The following is a 17,690-nucleotide window of genomic DNA, read 5'->3' on the forward strand; positions in this document are numbered from 1 at the left end:
AGAAAAAGATGTTGCTAACCAGCTCACTGTTGCCTTAAATAACCACAGTATTTTTGACAAATCCTAGTCTGGATTTTGTCAGAAACATGCTACAGAGACAGCTCTTTTTAGAGTCTCCAACGATATCATGATGTCCTCTGATGCTGCCAAATGTTCTATCCTGGTGCTGCTTGATCTCAGTGTAGCTTTCGATACTGTGGATCACCACATCTTGTTAGACAGGCTTAGAGAGTGGGAGGGTGTCTCAGGGAGCGCCCTTGACTGGTTTGCCGCGTATCTCTCAGGTAGAAATTTCTCTGTGGCTGTTGGGCTCCATAGGCAGGGTTTTTCCTGCATATTTTTGGTGCCCCCCAAAGAGATTTTAGCCAGAACCAAAGGATAATCACCAGTGCCAAAATGCAAAAAATTGAGAATAAAAATATAAATTCAAATCCTCTCCAAATGTATTTGATAGCTTGTTTCAAGTGCAGCCCATCCCTCTTTCTTGCATTGTCCATGGTTTGGACCACAAGTAATCAAGATAATTAATAGACAGGTTATCAGCATCTTAAACATTTTGTATTTGATTGTGAAAAATGAGCTCTGTCAGAACGACAGCGAAGAATATAGGCCTATATATGCTGGAAGGGTACTCGGCAAAAAAAAAAAGGTTTACCCACAAAATTGTGTGCATATCACCCCCCAAATACCCTTTCAGAGCCAGGAAAAACCCTGCATATGTCTGAGTCCACTCTCCTAGATTGTGGAATGCTCTTCCTCAGGACTTGAGAGCTGCGCCCTCTGTGGAAATTTTCAAGGAGCAGTTAAAGACGCTTCTGTTTAGACAGGCGTTTGCCAAATCAGTTTGACTGTATTTCTATGACTGTAACTGACTGTGGTCCTGTTTCCTGTGTTTACTTTTATTGATTCTTTTTATGCATTTGAACCTGTCTGAACTGTGAAGCACTTTGTAAGTCCTCTCTGTGAGAAGTGCTATACAAATACGACTGACTGACTGACTGACTGACTGACTGATATTGTGCGTGCTGGTTCACTGGAATGGCTGTCTGTGACACACTAAATAGAATGGGACCTTACTTAATTTAATCAATTACACCTTAATTAATTTGATCATTTACACCCGTATACCCTGTTATGACAAAATGGCTGCTGGGAAAAGGGTATATTATTTTGATATGGCTGATGTTGTGTTCCTATCTTCCTAACTATGCAAGTGGTAAATGAAGTTGGTAGAAAATAGGACAACCATTTCTTAATAGACAGGGGAGAATCCATCTGCCAAGAAAATTAAGAGTTTTAACATTGACCAGCACTGGTGCTCTGATCTACATAGTGTCATTATACAGTAATTATCAGCATAATTATCATTATGGTTACGATCAACACAATTATGATAATGTAGTGAAGAATTTAATTCCCATTCTGTTTGATATTTGAGACATTCTACTGGTGATGAGCCTTTGAGGAGAGGTTGTTTTTCCTCCTCTCAGTAGAAAATACCTTAGTCATACCTTTTCATTAGCTACTGTATTCTCCTAGAGCAGTAGAAGGACATTACATACCAAACCAGGGACACACAGTATTATCTGGTGCAAGGCCATACTATTACATGAGCTGATTGTATTTGACTGACTGATGTTTAGTGTTTGGCAGCTCGTACTGTATGAGCTCTGTGGGCATATTCATCATGAGCAAATTACACCATTAGCTTTTATTGCATACAGTATATCTATACTGGCCTTTACAGTGGATTTTATATTAACTCCTGTTTAGTCTCTTTGTTCACAAGAACATGTTTGTGACAAATGCCAAGACGTTCCCAAAGAAAACACTCTAGAAGTGACTAGGAGCATGTTTATGTATTCCAGACAAGGAACGGGATTACTTATCCTATAAACATGCAAAGTAGGTTCTTTGTGACTGTCACTCTGTTGTTGTTGGTCTAGTACTCCTCAGGGCATTTCATCGCCACTAGAATTCTGCTCTGTGTACCAGCCTCCAAATCTGACTGTGCTTACATTACTATTTTAATATGCTGCCTTTTATACACTGACTTAATTAGGACAGTTTTTTGTGCTTCCTTTATTTAGCTGACTGACATTATTGTGGAAGTAGACACCCTGCTTCCAGTGCTGTGCTGTCCACTGACACAGACCGCAACGGAGGTCACCTCCCGTGTTGCTCTCTGGATAAGAACCCCTCCTCATTGTTATTTTAGAGAGGGCATTCTCTGAGATGCCAGTGTACTAAGCAGTGCAAGGAAGCTATCTGGCTCGAGAAGCTGCGGGCTGGGCTGTGTCTTCCTGAATGGAGCATGACCTCTGAATTACTCATGGTCCTGCCCTCACACATTTACTCTGGCTGCTTTATCACATTCTTGTCATTGCAGAAGGATTTATGCAGAAAGGTTGTCAGATTCGAAATGCATGTTTTTTTTTCTCCACTGTAGATATTTATTCCTCAAATGTCGTCTCGGAGCAGGAAGCCACTTTATGTATGGTATTGCTTTCCTCCTAAGATGGAGCGGTTAGTGCAATTTCTTCCATTTGACAAAGTGCTGTGGGAACAGCTGACTTCAAGCTAGAAAAAGAAATGATGGAAGTGAAATGTTTATGTGCTTGAGTTTGGCTGTTGTTGTAATATTGATACTGTCTCTGTGAAGGAGGATGTATGTTTCTTCTCTGTTGCTCTTAACGTGAAGTTACAGCTGCGCCTCAGATGACACAATAGTTCTACAAGAGAATAAATAGTAAGTTCAGCTAAGTAGTGTTCTCAAAACACTGCAATAAGTATGCAATTTGAATCTCATTCAGTTTGGTTCTGAAACGACCTAGTTTAATTCCCTGGTTATTAGCCTAGGCCAACTTCTATAAGTCAACTGAATGTATTTTTAATGAGTTACGTCTCATTTTGATTCTATGTACACAGTATTTATCATACACACATGGGCAGAAGTCTGCCCCATTTAAACAAGCGGAGTGCTGTGCACTGGAGGCAAGCCCCATCTGTTGCAGAGCAGAAACCCTATAGCCTGCCCTCCCAGGAACGGAATCAGTCCTTGCGACCTGAAATTGAAAATTTCACATTTGCTGATATGTTGGAATGGATATCAATGCACATCTCTCCTTCACCCCTGGCTCTTCACCTAATAAAACATACTCTGCTGTAATCAAGATGGACATTCTATACATTAAGAAAAATGTCCCTGTTTTGCAGTCTCTGAGGTAATAAAATCATAGCTGTCTCTCCTCCGGTTTGTACTGCAACCCATACCCATTTAACTGTGCTTTTCCCTCCATAGCTCCCACTCCTCCTCCCCGTCCTCTGTTTACCCACATCCCTCCTTTTCTCTCAGTCCCATTGCTCTTCAATTCCTCCCCCTATCATTGTCCAGTTGTGTTTGCAGATTCAAATTTTCAATTTGGCTTTGCTCTCCTGAAATGATTCAGCTCTGCCCCTCCACTCTTCGTGACTTCATTATCCTCTTCCAGTCTCTCTCTGTCTCCCCCAGCCATCGCCGACGCATTGCTTCCCTGATGCATTGTTTTTGTCCTCTCAGTTCTATGGCTTTTTCTCCAACTCTGCAATATCTCCTCCCGCTTTGACGCGTTTCTTTTCTAATGCTGTTCGCTCCCCTCCTCCACAGATCTCACTGTCTTCTCTCTGTTTGCTCTCATCGGTCTGATTTCCCTACAGCCGCTCCGCTGTGTTCCTTTAGATGACACGTCTCCCGGTGTCCTCCTGTCCCCTCACATCTCTGTCCTCCTCCACCAGTATTCAGCCCCCTCGTTGTGACCCAGAGCCACTACCCCCCCCCCTCTGACCCTCTAACAGGCTAGCCTAATGAGACTGCGTGACTGATGTGCAATGTTCCTCAGTACGCTTTCCTTCATTCCGTATTCCAGGGATCATCGCTTCATAACCATTCCCTCCATCCCGCCTCACCTCCCTGTCCCCTCCCACTGACCCTCTCTCTGTCTCGACGGAGAACATGCGTAATTAGCGCTAATATCTGAACCCTGCACTGGCCCCACAGCTACTGATCCTTGACTCTTGATTCTCTGTCTGCGTGTTCATCATTCTACAAATATCCGTCAGTTAGTATCGAGTCTGGTCTCACACTAGACAGTGCCAGCATTGAAAGTCATACGTCTTGTGTTTTGTAAAAGGTGTCCAGTGAGAGGTGTGTGTGTGCGTGTTATTTAAGAGATGGAGTGTGATGGGTGATTGGAGTGGAGGGATAAGAGTATTTCTCCTGTTGTCCTAATTGCTGAACAGCAGCTTGTGGTGCTTTGCTGCCATGTCACTGTGATTTGTTCCATCCATTAAGATGTGGAGATGGAACAGTCCATTTTTCAGGGCTGGCGGTAAAGACTGATGGGAGACGTGGCAGAAAGAGAAATGGCCACGTTTTAAAGCTTGATTTTTTTCGCCAGGACTTGTCCGATGTGTTTACTACTGCTACTGTACAGTGACCTAGAAGGACGTATCATTTAATTTGACACCAAAGTGCAAAAGAGAGGTCATAGATTATATTAAGACTTGTTTTTGTTGTTGCTTTGGGTTTTTTAAACGCAGCTGAAATAATCATCATTCACTACCGATGGAGCGGCTGTGGCTCAGGAGGTACAGCGGGTCGTCCAGTGACCGCAGGGTCGGCAGTTCGAATCCCGGCCCCTCCTTGGGCAAGACACTGAACTCCAAATTGCTCCCAATGAGCAGGCTAGCACCTTGCATGGCAGCTGCCGCCATTGGTGTGTGAATGTGTGTGTGAATGGGTGAATGAGAGGCCTTTGTTGTAAAACACTTTGGATAAAAGCGCTATATAAGTGCAATCTTTTTACCATTGTACATTTTACCCTCCCCGCGAGAGCCCCAGCGTGTCCGGATCACAGCTCTGCGTGTGCGCTTTTCTGTTCTCTGTAGCTTCAAGACGTCAATCCCACGGACCGGTTCAACTCAGTGAACTGACAGCGTGTTTGAAGTGTTGCGTGAGCAAGAGAGTCTGGAGGGGAGGAGAGATGCTGGGCACCCTTGGGCGAGGGAGCTGTGAAGGCTTTGTTGAGCTTGACAGTTAGCTGATCGATACGTGGAGGGGTTTTGGAGGTTAAGTGTGGTGAAGATGCTCTGCCACATCTGACAGTGAGGTCTCAGGCTTTGGGGGTATGAGTGGAGGGTGTTGCAACCTATTTTTGTAAAAAAAAAAAAGGGTACTGTGTCTAATGAGGGAGGTTAGGGGAGAGGAGGGGAGGGGAGGGGAGGGAGAGGGGGAGGGAGAGAGGGATGAATGGATTGGCAGGCAGCCATCTTTATCCACCCTGTTGCCTTGGCGACAAAGGTTGAAGCGTCAGACTTGGATCCCGATGGGAGCAAGTGCTTGCTGCATGTTCCTCCCTCCCATGGAGCCCGCGGTCCCAGACCACAGCAGCACGCACGCACGCACGCACGCACACACACACACTCTGAAGGAAGAGTCCCAAAGGCATTAGTCACTGTGTTGTGGAAATGTCACTAGACATCTTCCAGTGTGTCTCTAGTGTCAGAGGTATGACATCACCCCGTGGCTTAAGAGACCAGACATGTTTGTTTCCCTGACACCGTATTACTGCAGCCTGAAACTGTTGCTTTGGTCTCCATCCCTCAGTGCTAGGAGATAAACTAGCGTAATAACTGTCGCCTGCCAACGCCCGATTCATCAGTTAGCAACACAGATGTGGAAGATTTTCCCCCCGTTACAGTTACATCACACTCATTAGGTCTCTATATGCCCGGCTCACTGTCAGGCTTCCGACTGAATGATAATTACCACCTTCAGCACGTGTCAGTTATCGCAGAAAGGGTTGTCATTTCATTTCTCAGCTCGCTGTGAGGAACATCCCTGGACCTTAAGAGTGCCAGTGGAGGGAGCCGAGCAGCAGAGAGACGGATGAGATGGGCCCCTCCAGCCGCTCCGCGCCACATCTGCTGGGTGTGGGACGCTCTCTCTGCGGGCGACATTTATTTCTGCTGCGTGAGGCTTGGCTGCTGCTCGGTTTCATGTGAGATCCCAGTCCTCCCCGCGCTGTCAATCACACACACAGAGAGAACGGGTAACCGTGCTTTAAACCCCCCGAGCAGCAGAGGGAGATGAACGGAGGCTGTAGGATGAGAAACTGACCTTTCGCGGACCTACCGTTACTGGGATTTGCTTTTTTATCAACATGGTGTATTCAAACCCCGGTTCAGTAGCTGAATGTTTTAGTATTAATGGAAGGAAGCCCCCACTGTCAGTCTACGGTGAATGTAGGCTTATCTGCTGATATCTCATCTCTTTGATCGCCTTACAGTATATTTAACAGTGACTGCTGAAACTCCCTGCGCCTTTTCAATCAGCCTTGCCATTTGGAGCCCTTCGTTTACCGACATCCTGTCATGTTACTGTATTTAATCAAAAAGAGCCTCAATCAAATGTGCTTTCAAATGAAATGAGCCTCAGAATCTTAATTGGACCAGGAAATGGTGGCGGATAATAGATATCAGCTAATTAAAACATCTGCAGTGCCGCAGTCGGTGCTACTGCGGATCAGCTGTGACCGAGCCAGCGGGGAAGCTGGGACCAGCATGAGGACTCAATATCGGTGCATTTTGTTTCAAGTGTTTGACTCACCCCCCGTGTGTGTTTCTCCCCTCTCATCCTCTCCTCCCTCTGTGCAGGTGTTCAGGAGTGGCGAGGGCATGGGCATCCGGCTGGACAGCGCCTCCGCCTTCCAGGGCGCCGTCATCTCGCCGCACTACGACTCCCTGCTGGTCAAGGTCATCTCCAGCGGGAAGGACCTGCCGGCTGCCGCCGCCAAGATGAGCCGGGCGCTGGCCGAGTTTCGCGTCCGAGGGGTCAAGGTGCGTGCGTTACTCCAGGGTGGTTGGTCCGTGTAATCGTCAGGGCGGTAGAATAACCAAGTTTGTCTCATCCTTTACCCCCTCCGATGACAGCAATATGATGAATGACGGAGGAAGTAAGGCTTCAGTCCCCACTTAATCCAGTCATCAAGAATTTAGGACTTATAAATGGTAACCTTTTAAAAATGTGCTTAATGTGCACTTTTGGACAAAGCTAAATGTTAGCCTGACCTAAACCCCTCTGTACAGTAGGTGCCATTATGGTGGGCGGGGGAAAAAGGAATTAAGCAGAAGCTCCTTAGTAAGGGGAAAGTCGTAGAGCTAAAATGTGCTGAAAATGGCAAGTCTGGAGGTGGAGAGCACATCGAAGGGGTGACAGAACGGGCTAAGTGAACCGTGAGGAGGAAGTAAAGAGGGCCCACTAAGGCCAGGACTTCGTGGCATTGTTGCCTTTCTGACGAGTATGATGCTTGTTCAACTCTGGTCGCTGTGTGCATCACTCCTTCAGATGAACATCTTTGATCCGTTAAGAGATGTTGTGCACAGTATGACAAACCAGTACATAGATAGAAGAGCAGAAATTACTTTTTTCATCTTCCTTGCTTGACGCACATCTCTTGAATAAAACTATTTGAAGGGGGCCAATAATTTAGCAGCATTGGGAACTGGAGGCTGATTATACAGGAGACGGGATGACTCCTGCGTACGCGTTTGATGAGGTATGAAATGAAACACGCAGACAGGAGCCTGCTTTGATGCACTGATTGAACTGAGGTAGGATTTTGTAAAAAGACGAAAACATTTTCGTTCCCCACCCGTCTTCCTTTGACTGTACCTCGTCTGCCTTGTTATCTGCTAGTCTTCTATATGCAGTGGTTTCAAACGTGTGGTGTTGATACTTACTCTTATCTCTCACACTGTTTCTTTCTCTCTGTTTCTCTTCCCACTGTAAACCCCTCTGCATGTCCCTCCGCCACCCCTCTCCAGCTAACGCGCTCTTTGCTCCCCCCCCCCCCCCCCCCCCAAGGTATTTTGTTGGCGCAATGATTTGCAAAGGCAGCACTCCAAAATATCAAAGACATTAACGCCGCCCTGGATTTTGTCCCCCTCTCTCTCCTCCGCCGGAGCATTAACAGGCTCGCTGTCATGTGCTTCTAATGATGACTGATTATCACTTCAGGACGGGTGAGCTCAGGTTCAGAGCATGTCAGTAGCTCAATTCCCTCCCTCTGTTTCCTTACATGTCTGATTAATCGTCCTCCCTTCCCAAACTAAACCCCCCTTTTCTCCCACACCTTACCTACTCCTGCGTGGCCCCACCCAAGCTGTTCCTCCCAGCAAGGTAGAAGCCAGTCATTCTCCGTAGACGCGGGAGATACTAGGCCTCTTTTATTAATAAGCGCCTTCAGATGGACAATTTATTTAGTACTGACACCACGAGATTTAATTGCCTGTTCAAGTAAGAGCAAAGCTAAGTTATTCCCCCTGCTAAGCCCCGGCCATGTGGTGTTATGCGAGAACAGAGACTTACAGAGGCTTACGTGTGCAGAGATGTTTTTGGCCAGCGAGAGTGCCTGAACTGGTCGTGGTACTTCCAAAGTCAGCCAGCTTTTTCCTCCCTTCTCTTGGCGTACTCTTTAGCCGTGTCTGTTCTGTGTGATGACGTTAAGTGGAGTGTGGCCCCTCGTTTGCAGCCACACCGTACACACACGTAGCGGCAAACTACCGCTCTTTACATCTACATCTACCTTAGAACCAGGAATGTGCTGAAGTGTGATCACGCACGCGAGTAGGTTTTTGAAAGGGCTTTTCTCTCTTCTTAGGTCTAATCTCTTCTTAATGGTGCTGAGAGGTGTAACTTGACTTTGGGCGACTGTGTAAAGTGCAGAGCAGGGAGATGGGGAGTGGAGCTTCTTGAAATTGAGATAAGTGGGAAGATACTTAAAAGCGAAGAGGCAGATCTGCTGAGCAGATGGGATGGAGACAGATTGTCTTCATATTTCCCATCTTTCTCAGATAACTGGTTATGCAGCTGATTATTATGTATAGATCTTTTTTTAATCTTTAAAAGCTTTGGCGTACTCCCTCAGAGCGGGGGAGTGAATTAGCGATGGGCAATAAGGATCTAAAGATTTCACAGCTGTGGCAACTCAATGTCATAATATTCTCCCCTCTGTTTTGCCATTCATACTGACATACACCAGACTGTACTATATCATACACTGTACTATATCAGCATGTGTGTTCAGGAGACCAAGGTGTGACCAAAGCACCAAAAAAACAAGGAATTTATGCTGTGTGCAGCAGACTCTTAATGACCACTTAAACATGCATGTACACGACTAATCTGCATAATGCTGGTCCTCTCTCTGTCTCTCTCTTTCTTCCTCATATTCTCTTTCTCTCTGTATTGTGTTAATGGTGCAGTGTGCATGATACCTCTATAGTTTTTTTGCTGTAGCTATTGGTACAAATTGCCTTCAGGAACAAAGGCTGTGACCTGAATTCTAATATTCTCTATATACACTAGAGGAGGCATACTAGACCATTTGGATTCATGACACTAGTTTTGTGCGAATTTGGGAGAAAGTGTTGGAGTGAGAGCTTCACTCACACTAGGTACTTACTGCCAATGATTGAGCTGGAGGGCAGAGATTACTATTCAAGCATTCAATTGGTTGGGAGAGACGCTAGCCGTGGATGTCCTGTCCTTTTACATTACCCAGAATGTTGTCTCTGGAAGGTCATGAGGGAATGGGAACACCCTGGCCCCCTCATCTGAGCGTGGTGAGAAAGTGAGTGAGGTGAGAGTCAAAACACTCGCTTAAATCCTCCTCAAGATGGAAACTTGCAAAGTAGGGCTTTAGAATACACAGGCGGAATGTAGCCAGCCAGATGGAATTAATTGGATGGTTTGATGCTAAAGAAAATCAGGACTGGTTAAGGAGACTTGTTTCTCGTTCCTTATCCAGCATATTATGGCTGTCAGAAACAAAAACATTGAACTACTAGTAGTCTCATTATGTGTATTTATGTACAGCGTAGATGGTGTCAAGTCTTGTAGGAGGATGTATTCTTACAGTATGTAGCTATACAACAACCCTGTGTAAATGTCATGTAAACGTCATTTGTTGGCAGAACTTGACATACTGTGTTCTGTGATCTGAACAAAGCACGAAGAATTGCTGGTCAGTGTTCAGTACATGTACATACATGCAGCACTGCTGTGCTTACGCGATCAGTATATTTTTAATTGGGCCAGGTAAGGAAGCAGTTTGCGACTGGCAAATGGATAAAATGACTGCATGCACTTCTTTCTCACACTACCCCCTCTCTCTCTATTCACTGTTATAAATGTGAATATATGTATCACATTTTCCATCACACGGCTTGCGCTAATTGAACTCAGGGACTGTGTGAGTATAAATGTAGTAATACCATACCTCCACAAAGCACTTAATATGACAAATGGCACCAATAGATGTGTAACGTTAGTGTGTTCCCTTTCCCCGCACACTCTTAATCTCAGAACCCCTCCCTCACGTCATCAATCCCCCCCCCGCACCCCCTCCCTGCCCTTCTCTCCTGCTGTCTTTTCAAACAAACAGCGCTGCATTCGCAGATAGGCTGCATCCTGCTCTCCTCAAACATGCAAGCTATTCCCAGTTGGCGACCCATTGTCGCGGTGCTGAGATGAGTCTCTTGTGTGCACCGCTCTGCCGTTTGACATTCAGAGTCTGACACGCTGACGTCGAGTAGCTACTGTTTTATTTACGCTAGTAAATCACCATTGATTGATTCATCTCGTTAAAAACAGAAGTGCATTTTTCGGGGCGTTTTCAACCAATTAAATATAGCCATTAAAGCATTGTCTCGCTCACGTTGTCCAGGTTTTGTGATGCTTTTAACACATTCTTTGTATTGAATTATCCACACAGTAAGCTACATTAATCATTACTTTGTTCAGAATGTTCAATCATTGTCCCTTGTCAAGCCAAATGGCTTTTACGTGTTGTGAAATGCAGCACTATTCCTAGTCCACTTTATACTCGAGTTGCTTTGCTCTACACGACACTCTCCTCCAGGTCTCCAGCGATGGCCGTCACACTGGAGTTGGAGTTGGAGGTGTTGTTGTAGGCGTGCAGGTACCCGCGTGCGATGGCGTGGGCGGCCTGGTGCGGCTCGCCGCCCGTACTGCTCACCGAGCTTGTCGTCGAGGCGCACTGGACCAGCATGCCGTGCAGTGACTGGCTCCGCCTGGTCCATATCACGCTCAGCCGCTTGGCGTAGCCGTAGCACGCGGTGGTGGTGATCTCGCCCACATCAAAGGAGCAGCTGCGCGTCGGTCCCACCGGGGGGCGCTCCCCCCTCCTCCAGTCTGTTGCGGAGCCCTTCTTCTTGAATCCCGGAGCCTCCGAGGTGAGACTGTATCTGGAGCCAAACATCTTATCCAAATCCGTCTGCCGCTCCTCGAAGCGCCACTGTTTGAGCCTAGCTGACTGCATCAGGGCCTTATGCGCTCGCGGGTTGGGTAGCGTGTGGGAGGTGTTTGCTGGGGAATAGTACAGAGTCACTTTCTCACTCTCGGGTGTGAACGGAGGCAAACTCTTCTCCCGCACAGCCACCTCCAGACCTCTGCCTTCCACACCCTGCCTATCCGGCTCAGCTCTGCTCTTCGGCAGCGTCCTGGACTTGGTCTTGACCCGCGGTTTAGTTTTGGACAGCTGTGCTTTAGGCTGCTGGCCCAGGATCCCGTTGGGCAGGGCCACCATCATCACGCTGCCGTTCCCGTTGGTCTGGGCGTACACGTCCACACCGGCCCCCGCCTTGGCGGGGAGGAAGTCGTCGTGGTGGTCGGCGGGGTAGTGGCCCTCGTCCCGGCAGTCTCCGCAGACGCGGTGCCGCACCATCATGGCCACGGTGAACACCAGCAGGGTCACCACGATCACGCCGCCCACCATGACGGTCAGGGTGCCACCCAGGAACTGAGCCTGCAGGGAGCGGCACTCTGGGAAGTCCTCCTTGGTGCTGAACTGCGCGCAGCCCAGGACCATGGTGGTGGCCAGGGAGGAGACGCCGTCGTCGAAGATGGCCAGGACGCAGAGGCTGTAGTCAGCCCCGGACACCAGGTTCTTCAGCAGGAACGCGGTGCTCGTAGGGGGCAGGATCCTGGTAGGCCGGGGTAATGAGAGAACAAGGAATATTGATGAGTCATTTGCTGAGCAGAGAAAGAGGATATCTTGGAGCGAACAGGAGCGGAAGATGAATCCAGTGAAATGCAATAGGCTGCAGCAGTACTGCCCAGGCCTAATGATGCTAATGGGCATTCGCTAAGAAAGGAAGAGGAGAGGTGCTCGAATCTGCTCTTTTGTTATTGAAATGGCCTTAATCAATAACACTCTGCTGTAGAGGGAGTGATTGTCGAGGCTGTGAGGGAAATGAGGTACTCGAGACAACTCTAAGGCAATGACATGTTGGTACTCATCATTTTGCTTTAGTTATGGCCTGTAATTAAATAGTAATTACTAGATAAATACATATGAAAAGGATGGATTGTGCTCAAAGAGGGTGTGATCTGTCACCTTACGCTACTGTTAGCGGGCTCTGTTAGGCCTGATGCCAAGACTAGGGCATTAATGCTTAGTTATGGTGAATTGTTCTTACTCTATTGGCACTAGGTACATGGACAGGGGGAAAAAACATCTTACCCACAGATCCTCACACCACCATCACCGTCCCCCAACTGTCTTTGCTAGGAAGCATTTAACTCTGTCCTCCATGTCCTTCTCTTATACTGGAGCTGTTTAGTTATGCTGCTGCTTGTTGTATTGATTCTGGTGATGTGTATGCAGGTGTACAGACATAATGAAAATGTATTGGGCCGCTTATACAGCAAATGAAGACTGCTGGTGTTTACTATAGAGATAATTACGAGCGCTCGGAGGGAGGCCTGGGCATTTTCTAATCTTGTCTGGTTGTCAGATATCCTTCCCTCTGCCCTTGTGCTGCTCATCCTCATTCCTGCACTCTTCACTCCAAATTGCCCCCCGTTTTGGGCTACTTATTACTTTGTTGTTGTTTGTCGTGATTTTCATTGCATGCAGGGATTGTAATGATAATGATAATGATGGCTTCATCCGCTACATTAACTTTGTGTGCAAGCTATTATCCCAGCAGGCTTTGTTAAATATTCAGTGAGTGGTTTACACATTATATGCCCTAATAAAAAGTCACGAGTGAAGGTTGCGATTTAGGGCCTGTATGAATGTGTGTTTGTCATCCATTTGTAAATGGCGCCGCTGGGAATAAAAGCCACTGTACCCCTAACTTGATCAGATGACCTTTACCTTGAAGTCTGGACACGAGTATCGCTCATGTGTCATACTGTACGCCAAGGGTTTGGTCGTCAAGGGAACTATGTGGTACAGTACCATGAGCCGTGAATGTAGGATCAAGCAAAGCGCCATCTTCCCTGCAGCACCGTATTGTGTAAGATGAAGAGAAGAAAGGAGCCAGCGCCAGACTTCACTCAGCCTCTTCATTACTGTAATGCTTCATCTCCCCACACCTCTCCTCTGTATCTGCCCGTTTTCTCTCACTCTCTTCTCACACTGGGTTCACGTCTGCACCTAACCCAGATTCAAACGTGTCAGTGTGTGAGGTTGGCAGCAGCAAGTGTAGCTATTTCTTGATGGCTTGGAGGCTGGCGGCAGCCTGGCGATGCCGTTTTCTCCAAGATAAGGAGAGAGGGAGGCTGTACAAACAAGCAGGCGGGTGGTGGCACTGCTGGAAATCGCAGATTGGGAAGGAATGTTGCTTTTCATTCTGGCAGAATAGACTTTCTTACACGATAACCTGACAGGTCCTTCAGCCGCGCGCAAGTGTTTGGTACAAACGGTTCATCTCTATTTAGGATCTTCTGGCTGCGGGAGCTGGAAGTTAAACACTTCTCTGTATTCCCCCAGACCCTCTCTCTCCTTCTCCATCGCCATTCCAGTCAGCGGGATCGGATGTGACACTGCCCTCAGCTCGGCAGGTTTTGCAAGGAGTTCATCCTTGCCCTCCCCTGAGCCTTGAAGTCTCTCTCACTCTGCTAGCCCATCTCCCTCCACATCCCTCAATAAATACCTCACCCTCTCGCGTTGCTGTGAGGCCTCTCTCTAACTCCTGCACTCTTCAAGGCTACACATTTGTGTTCATCTTTCTCTTCGATCTTTTAACTCAAGAACTCTGCAAGCGGCAAATCTGTTAAGCATTTTGGTACTGTAGTTTACATTGTTCCAAAGCCCACACACACACAGCCTACTACTACTACTACTACTACTACTACTACTACTACTACTACTACTACTACTAATACCACTACTAGTACTACTACTAGTACTACTGGTCTACTACTACTAATACCACTACTAGTAGTACTACTGGTCTACTACTACTACTACTACTACTACTACTACTAGTACTACTGGTCTACTACTACTAATACCACTACTAGTAGTACTACTAGTACTACTGGTCTACTACTACTACTACTACTACTACTACTACTACTACTACTACTACTACTACCACCACTACTACTACTACTACTAATACTACTTCTACTATTACTACTACTACTACTTCTGCTACTACTACTACTACTACTACTACTACTCTACTCTTTCTACTACTACTACTACTACTACTACTTCTGCTACTACTACTTCTACTACTATTACTACTACTACTACTTCTGCTGCTACTACTACTTTTTCACATAATAGGAATTTGTTCTGATCAGCTGGTGCATAACACTGATGGATAGACAACAATAGACGGTGCAAGGACTAGACAGGACAGTGCAAAGACAGGACAGTGCAAAATACATTTATACATACTATACCATCTCATACATGCTTTCCTCCGTCTGTGCTGTAGTCTGAGTGAAGGGAGGTGAATGATGCCCACCTGTACACCAGCGCGTCGTCTGCTGTGCAGTTGTACTGGATCTGGTACATCCACACCAGGTACGGCCCCGAGGCACCGCCCATGTGCCAGCGCACCTGCGCCGAGTTGGCAGTCACGCCCAGGACCCCGACCAGACGTTCGCCGGCGCCACCGCTTTCTCCGTCCGCCCCCCTCTCTCCACTCTCCCCTTCTCCTCCCGTCGCGTTCCTGCCGGTCACCGCTCCTCCGCCGCCGCTAGCCATCCCATTTCTGCCCGCCCTACCGCTGGAGATGTCTGAGGAGCCGGGGTCGTCGCCCCCCCTGGGGTCGGCAGCGGCAAGGGGCACGGTGTTGTTCCCCCGGTGGGGGAGGGGGATGATCTTGAGGCTGAGCAGGGCTGTGGCCTCGCCCGCCGCGTTGATGGCGATGCAGGTGTAGGTGCCGTCGTCACGGGCCCGCGTTACCAGCACCTCCAGCGTGCCGTTGTGGTAGGAGCGCACGCGGCTGGTGTTGGCCACGATGCGGTCGTCCGGCGCGATCCAGTGGACGACGGGCTCTGGGTCGCCAATGGCGCGGCAGCGCAGGGTGGCCCGCTGGCCCTCCAGCACCCGCAGCTGGTTGGAGTGGCGCGTGATGAGGGGCGGCTCACAGGTGAACTCCTCCTCGGGCACGGACCAGAAGTAGCGGCCGGCCAGGTGGGCGGGCGTGGCGCACGTCTCCATGTCGTCGCCGCGGACCAGGCGCCGCAGCCACAACAGCTCGCAGTTGCAGTGCAGTGGGTTCCCGCCGAAGCTCAGGCTGATGAAGGGGTTGTAAGGGGTGGGGCTGACCACGCCCGTCTGGGAGCGGGAGAACAGCGGGTCCGGCGGGAGCGTCTGCAGCCGGTTGGACGTCATGTCCAGGCGGGCCAGCTTGTAGAGCTCACCGAAGGAGCCCTCGGCGATGTGGTCGATGAGGTTGTGGTCCAGGTTGAGCGTGTGCAGGCTGGCCATGTTCTGGATGGCGTCCCAGGGCACCCGGCGCAGGTTGTTGTACGACAGGTCCAGGTCCTCCAGCGTGGGCAGGAAGTCATCGAAGGCGGCGGCGGAAATGAGGGTCAGCTGGTTGTTGTTGACGATGAGGTGCTGCAGGTTGAGGAGGCCTGACAGGTCGCGCGGCCCCACGGCCGTCAGCCGGTTGGTGTCCAGGTGCAGCGAGCGCAGGCTCTCCAGGTCGGCGAAGGCCAGCGGCCGCAGGGCGTGGATGGTGTTCCTGGACAGCGTCAGCTCCACCAGGCCGGTCATGTTGGCGAAGTCCACCCTGCCCACCTCCAGGATGAAGTTGTCGGCCAGCCGCAGCTCCACGGTGCGCCGGTCGATGTCGGGCGGGACGAACAGCAGGCCCTTGTTGACGCAGAGCGTGCTCAGGGACTCCGAGAGGTTCCGGCACACGCAGTGGAAGGGGCAGATGGAGACCATGCCCCAGGTCTCCCCCGCCGAGACGCCCGGGCCGGGCCCCAGCAGGGCTGGCAACACGCAGGAGCAGGCCACCACAGCCAGCCACGCCCACGCAGCCCGCAGGGCCAGAGGGCGGGCCGGGGGCCTCGCCGAGAAGGCGTTCCGCTTTAGCTTGAGTCTAGCGGGCGAGGGGAGTGTTTCTGCGGAGCGTGAACCTGTCGGAGCCGAGTGTCGCTTTGGAGAGTTGCACCGGGAGGACGTTGCCGAGGTGTGGGCCGGGGCCAGGAAGGATTGTATCATGTGAAAGAGTCGAAGCAGCAAAGAGGGGGGCTGGGTTTTGGATGTAGGCATTGTTGAGCCGGTTATTCACACATCTGCAGAAACAAAGAAAGGGATATTGTTAGCTTCTGCTTTTTCCATAGGTTTTGGCCAAATAAGCGATTACAAGTCAAACGTATAGTGCACCATATTTATCAAGTACCACCAATTGTTATATTGTCCCAAAATGTTCCCCATCCTGGCATCCTGATCACGTGAGCTCGCATTCTGCTTTCCATTAGTCTGGACTTCTTCCCCTCCATATCAGTTTTTAGAAATTACAATGTTACCGGGCCAATCCAGGATCGCATCCTAACTGCATCCTAACTAACCCAGTTGGACGCAGCCCCTGATTGGGTTCCGTAGTTGACGACATTGAAGTACAAGCCCTTGACAAAATAGTTGAGGCGAGTACCGCGAAGCAAAGAACGGTAACATTAGCGTTAGTAGAATAGGGGTATGCTCTAGTGGAGTCTCTGAGCGGAAAATACATTTTCGCTATTCTTCAGACTGGCAAACATTTTGTTATGCTGATTGGCTTAAGGCGTTTGTCTATCAAGGCAAGTACTCCCGCCCACTGAAATCGTTCTGGGCGGCTAGAAGTCCAGATTGTATAACAAAATTGTTTTTTGTTTTTTTTGAGAAAGTCTGGCTTCCAGACTACATGTTCCCTGCTCCTGCTCTCAACTAAGCATCATGTTGTGTGTTTCCTTGCGGGGGATTTGAAGCGAGGGAACAGGGACAGTTTCACACCAGCCTCCAGGCTGGGAATATTTTCCTCTGACCAGACAGACACCGTTCACTGGTTGATGCTGTGCACTGAGATACTCTGTTTACTGAGGCCAAGTACTGTATCCTTCTGTTTGTTCTCACAAGAGTGATCGCTCCAACCTGATGTATTGTGTGTGTGTGTTTGTGTGTGTGCGTACATGCGTGTGTGGGCGCACATACGTGCGTGCACATTCACCATTCAAGCGCATTCACCATTGAAGCATATATGTCATGGACATGTACCAGCTAATGAGAAGAAATGACATGGGGCTGAAAACCAGTCTAGAAAAGTATTGTCCTCATGAAGTTGAATTGTGGGTTTGGTAGTGTGAGTTAAGGCCATTCAGTTTAGGTCAT

The 17,690-nt window shown here is 48.7% G+C and overlaps 2 protein-coding genes across 2 annotated transcripts in view; one reads left to right on the plus strand and one right to left on the minus strand.

Moving 5' to 3' along the window:
- pcxa (pyruvate carboxylase a) overlaps positions 1-17,690 on the plus strand; it is a 79,438-nt gene that overhangs the window by 28,290 nt on the left and 33,458 nt on the right. Inside the window, exon 10 of the mRNA XM_084450034.1 lies at positions 6,694-6,876. Coding sequence (XP_084306160.1) covers positions 6,694-6,876 — 183 coding nt within the window. The remainder of the gene's footprint in view (positions 1-6,693; positions 6,877-17,690) is intronic.
- On the minus strand, positions 10,941-16,595 carry lrfn4a (leucine rich repeat and fibronectin type III domain containing 4a; the record flags this gene model as incomplete). The annotated part of the gene is made up of 2 exons (XM_084449795.1): positions 10,941-12,045; positions 14,830-16,595. 2 exons carry the CDS (start codon positions 16,593-16,595, stop codon positions 10,941-10,943), a joined length of 2,871 nt encoding a protein of 956 aa, XP_084305921.1.

This window comes from Borostomias antarcticus, assembly GCF_949987555.1.
Source record: "Borostomias antarcticus genome assembly, chromosome: 15".
NCBI classification, from domain to species: domain Eukaryota; kingdom Metazoa; phylum Chordata; class Actinopteri; order Stomiiformes; family Stomiidae; genus Borostomias; species Borostomias antarcticus.